This window comes from Atta colombica, unplaced genomic scaffold (genome assembly GCF_001594045.1).
Source record: "Atta colombica isolate Treedump-2 unplaced genomic scaffold, Acol1.0 scaffold105, whole genome shotgun sequence".
Taxonomy (NCBI): Eukaryota; Metazoa; Arthropoda; class Insecta; order Hymenoptera; family Formicidae; genus Atta; species Atta colombica.
Window position 1 is genome coordinate 4,275,538 of NW_017259190.1, and position 5,170 is coordinate 4,280,707.

The 5,170-nt window shown below is 35.5% G+C and overlaps 1 protein-coding gene across 2 annotated transcripts in view; it reads right to left on the minus strand.

Annotated features, from left to right (window-relative positions):
* The window catches only part of LOC108690798 (MOB kinase activator-like 2), a 28,277-nt gene that overhangs the window by 16,463 nt on the left and 6,644 nt on the right, over nt 1-5,170 (minus strand). The window contains exon 1 of one of the 2 annotated variants that reach the window (XM_018198287.1): nt 939-1,815. The exons of the other annotated variant lie outside the window; for it this stretch is intronic. Coding sequence (XP_018053776.1) covers nt 939-1,087 — 149 coding nt within the window. The 5' untranslated portion in view covers nt 1,088-1,815. Of the gene's footprint in view, nt 1-938; nt 1,816-5,170 lie in introns of those variants that run through there. 2 annotated transcript variants of the gene reach the window in all.

Genomic DNA, 5,170 nt, shown 5'->3' on the forward strand with positions numbered 1-5,170 from the left:
TGCAAATGTCATTACTTTGCGACTACATAAGTCGTAGTTGTCAAAGGATGAATTGAAAATAATTGTCGACGTTAGTTCCTCTCTGCATTACATGTTACGTCGTCAAATCGTTAACAAAAGTCCGTATATCAGCAGATAACGATGAAACGGCGTATCTCTAGCTTTTAGAAGGAGATAACGGTGACTTATTTTAAGTCAAAAGACAATAACGTTTAAAGATTTTTTTTAAATGACAATACGTTCTTTTGCTGAAAACAAGAATTTGTAATCAGAATAAACCGTATCAGCGATTTATTACATATTCTGGATGAGAGAGAAATAAAAAATATTTATAATCTAAGATTTCGATAAGATTTTTAGAGTTTAAGAGTTTTAGAAACTATAACTCTGTGAATAATTTTTCTTATTCTCTATACTCTAGTTTTAATCGTTTCTGATCTCTTCCACTTTTAAGCTTCTTATCATTCAACCGAAATAAGATGATAAAAATTATGGGTAAAAATCATTTCGTTGTGCAACATATCCTTAATAATATTCCAGTATTTTTAAAAACACTAGAAATATGTATTTACTGAGCATTTCCTCTTTTAGAAGCATAAGATATTTGTTTTATCATAGAATCAAAATATCAAAGAATATAATAAATTTTATAACAAATTAATTATAAAAATTGAAATGACTAGAAACTCTAATTTTGCAATATCTTTTGACCATGCTGGCTATTATACATCATCTACAAGTAAACTCCTTTGATAAATATACATCAAAATTCAGTGCATGATACCAATTCTGATTAAGTCTCATGGGAATGAGAAAACGCCAACGCTATTGTCAATAGATATCACCACTACTATCGATATACATCATCATTGATATGTACATACAAGGATCGCTGGTACGTTCATCGTCACGTTGGAGCAAGACAAGTAGAAACTGACCTGCAGAAACACGTGACAGTATCCTCGACGTCGATGGAAAGCGACGTCTCGATGGCGGAATATTTGAGAACCTTCCTGTTCCCCAGTCCGAACATCGGAACGCGGGCGCGACGGTACCAGGGAGGTACGGGCAGATGGGCCTGGGGCATAAAATGGAGGGCGGGAAGGAAAAGGGAAGGGAGGACAGGAAGGTGAGAGAAAGAGAGAGAGAAAGAGAGAGAGAGAGAGAGAGAGAGAAAGAGAAAAGGTAAAATATATATCTACTCTGCTCCGGTTGATTGGTTAGAATCACTCGGCCGGCCGCTAGGCCAGTAACGAAGCACAGACTGACATAGCTGTTCTCCAGACAGCGAGCAAACAGGCAGGCAGGCAAACAGGCAGGCAAGCCACCGTTCGCCAGGTACCACCACCGTTCTCTCCACCGCCACCGCCGCCGCCGCCGCCGCAGCCGCAGCAGATAAAGAGAAAGCGGAAGAGAGAGGGGAAGACGCGATTTATATCGCCGGAGGAAGAGAAGAGAACACACTCCACTGTGTTCAAGAAGAAGCGGAGATCGGCGGGAGGGAAATGGAGAGAACGGCCTGAGAAAAAGAGTATCAGGGGCTTCCTCAGGTCAGAGTATAGTAGAGTCGCCGCTATATTTTCCTCCCTTTTTGTCCCCTTTGCCTTTCTACTATCCTCACCCGAGCAGACTCGTCATAATGCAATTAACGATTGACCGAGCCGAAACCGGACAAGTTCTCCTCGTCAGTTACCGTGTTACGACGCAGTGCGAGATCACCCGATCTTGAATTCCCAGTTGAGCACTCCATTGTCTGTTGCTCGTCAGGGTCGTTCCCCTGGTGAGCATCCGACAAAAAGAAGATCCAACAGAGATGTCATGAGAGAATTAACTTGGTCCAAGAGCGATAGAAACGAAAAGTAGGTACTCGATAAGACAAAGTACAGAAACCATTGTCTCAAATAGAAAACATTGGCTTTAAAGAAGGTGTAAACTCTAAAACGTGAATGTCTTTGTAATGTTCAGAAAACGTAACGAAAGCAAATTCCGTGCATATAAACAATAAGATATATTTATTAACAATAATATATATTTACGTATCATATTATAGATATATTCACATAATACATATATATATATATATATATATATGTGTATACACCATAAAAATAAAGTTATATCAGATATGAAATTATTTGTGCATTGATAAATTTAATTGCTTTACATATGTAAAAAAAATTAATCGAAAATCGCTGAAACATAGCTGCGTGACACATGTATGTCTGAAAATTTTAACAACGAGTCAGTTTTGACCCAATTTCCGTTGTCTCGGAGGACTAATCAATAAAATACATAAAGGTTTAATCGTCGACGAGTTGCTACTGGACTGTTTCTTCGCTTATTGGCTTCATGTCAATATGCTTGTTTGCTATATAGAAAACAAATATTGGACACTCTCGGACAGGCGGAAGAGCGTTTCGAAATCAAAATGGTAAATTGAAATATAAACTCGCATGTAAATTGCAATTTTCGGTGAAGAAGAAAAGTTGCTCTTGCAAACTTCTTTTCGCTAAAATCGGTTGTATAACGGGAGCGTAGGATTATTCCATAAATGGAGAGCTAAAGGCAGAATATAACGTTTCTATTAATTGCAACATTGCAAGTGATAATCTTGATAATGCTTCCGGACGAGCTTGGGACATAACCGGTGGATATAATGTACGTATTGCTACACTCAATGTATTCTATCTGTGTGAATAAATACATAATACAGGTTCGCGAGTTCTCATTACAAATGTGAAAGGTTAAGGCCGTTCAATACGTAAAGCATATTTTTCTGCGTTGAGTTTGCTTTCGAAACTGTTCACCCCGTGACATTGATTCTTTTTACGCACAATCGACTCAATGTGACTATACCCAGCCTATCCTAATGGGAATGTTTCATTTTTAGCGATTCAATCATCAATGATAGAATTGTCAGCGAATTTAAGACAATTTCATTATAGAGGAAGAAATGTCAAAAAAGATGGATTTCTCTTCAATTTTCAACATTAAATAAGTTTGAATATAAATTTGAATTACAAATTGGGGATCTTGCAAGCCTACGTCATCATTATTTCAACTAATTCCGATTCTAATCAAATCTAAAACGAAAATTGATATTTTGAAATGAAATTTACTTCTATATATATATATATATAAAACATACATCGCGGATCTTATTATTCATCGTGATTTTATTATTCATCAGTGAATATTTATCGCATTACAATAATCATCGTGAATGAATAATGTGGAAGCGCACGATATTACGTATTTACGATCGAAGAAGAGATACAAGCTATCGAGAGAAAATTTTGTCAACAAATTACAGGATGCTGAAATGAATAGTAACGTCGTAATCTGGATGGAACATCGAAAAACGAATTGGCAACGGAATATTGCCAAGACTAAAAAAATGGTAGTCACTTGAAAGAGAAATATTGATGCTAATTACGTCGATAGCGAAGAGATATCGAGGTACAGCACGATCAGCTTGAACTGGCCGATATACACTGACCGTCGCCAATTGCGAACGAATGCTACAAGAAAACTATTATTAGCATCCATTGGATCGGAAAACCTGACGACACGAATGATGCTTAAGTTCGACAGGCTATCGATATTCCGTATCGACTCGCCATTGAGTATCATGACCAGACCTAATGTCCTTTTTATTGGGCCCGACATTAACACTGATGAAAGATAAAAAGGAATATTTTGGAAAATAAAGAAAATCATATAACGGAAAGTCAACCCAAACAACAAGCATTCCTAAAAAATATCATAAAAACATCATAAAAACATCCTTCAAAATATCAATTTGGAACGTACATGTCTAAAAGATATCTGAGACATCATAAAGAGATCTTGTTTGAGAAGATATTCCTTTATCACATTTTAAAAACATTTTTTTATTACAATTTCGATATTTAGCATATACTTGTAAAATATTCAAACAACATTCTTTTTTCTTTTGTCTATAGCTTAACTTGAATTTCTTTTGAATGAATTTCTTTTGAAATTATGTATAAATAAAGTGGATAACATAATGCGCCAAATTTCGCGATAGAATACTATTATCGATCTTTGTCGTAGCTTCATAATAAGCCGATATCGGTTGCTGATAACAAACGGTGGTTGTTATCCATCGGAGCGGGAGGCTGATTATTTTTGCTCGCTCGTCCGTGAATCACCCGCCATTTCCCCGTTCACGAATATGCCTCTGCCAACGGAAGACATTGGATGACATTATCGTGAAAAATGAGCATAGAGATAACGAGGGTGCGGATGAATGTCAAGTAAATGCAACGTCGACCTGGGCATTTAGAGACCGCGACATGTCCTTCGGGAGCTTTAGGTATAAAACGCGAACAGTACCTATGTCCCATGAAAATGCCCATAAACGATAACATATGTATATTTCGACATAATTATAGTAAAGGGATGTGGAAAAAACTAATTGCGGTATTATTGTTCAGCAATTTATCATTGTTTGACAACCCACCTCTTTTTCTCCCATCAGTTGATTAATTCCTTACAACACGGTAAATCAAAATGCAAAAACAATAATAGTGCTAGAATCAGATTCATCAGATATATTATATCTTATCCTATAAGAAATATAAAAAGAGAATATTTTGTTAAAGTTCAAATTTATATGCATCTTCAAATAAACTAAAATGTCATATTATTCTAATATTTCATACAACATGAATGTAAAGCAAACTCATCAATTTGGTAGACGTATTTGGCTGATTGAAAGTCTTTAATAAAACTTTAATTATAATCTTTTTATACATTCTTAATTTTCAATGTTAAATATTTCGACGACTCGGGTCAAATGAAAAATTTATTAAGAAAAAGTCATCTTGAAACTGAATGAAGATTAATTTTTATTTTTTAGGATTAATTTTTCATTTTTAATTTTTCATCAAGAGATAAGAATTAATTCGCCCTTCGTTGGATTTTATACTTATATTTGTCAGCAAGAAACGGATTTACGCGTAGCTTTACCGTGATTTTTTTCGTATACACAGTAAAGTCTTTGATGACAACAGAACGTTACAGCGATATTTTATGATAACCGTGATAACTTTGTTTACCCGGAAAACCTAGCGGGATGTCCACATGCAATCGACAGAATTGCTATCGTAAAAAAAAAAAAAAAAAAAAAAAAAAAAAAAAACCC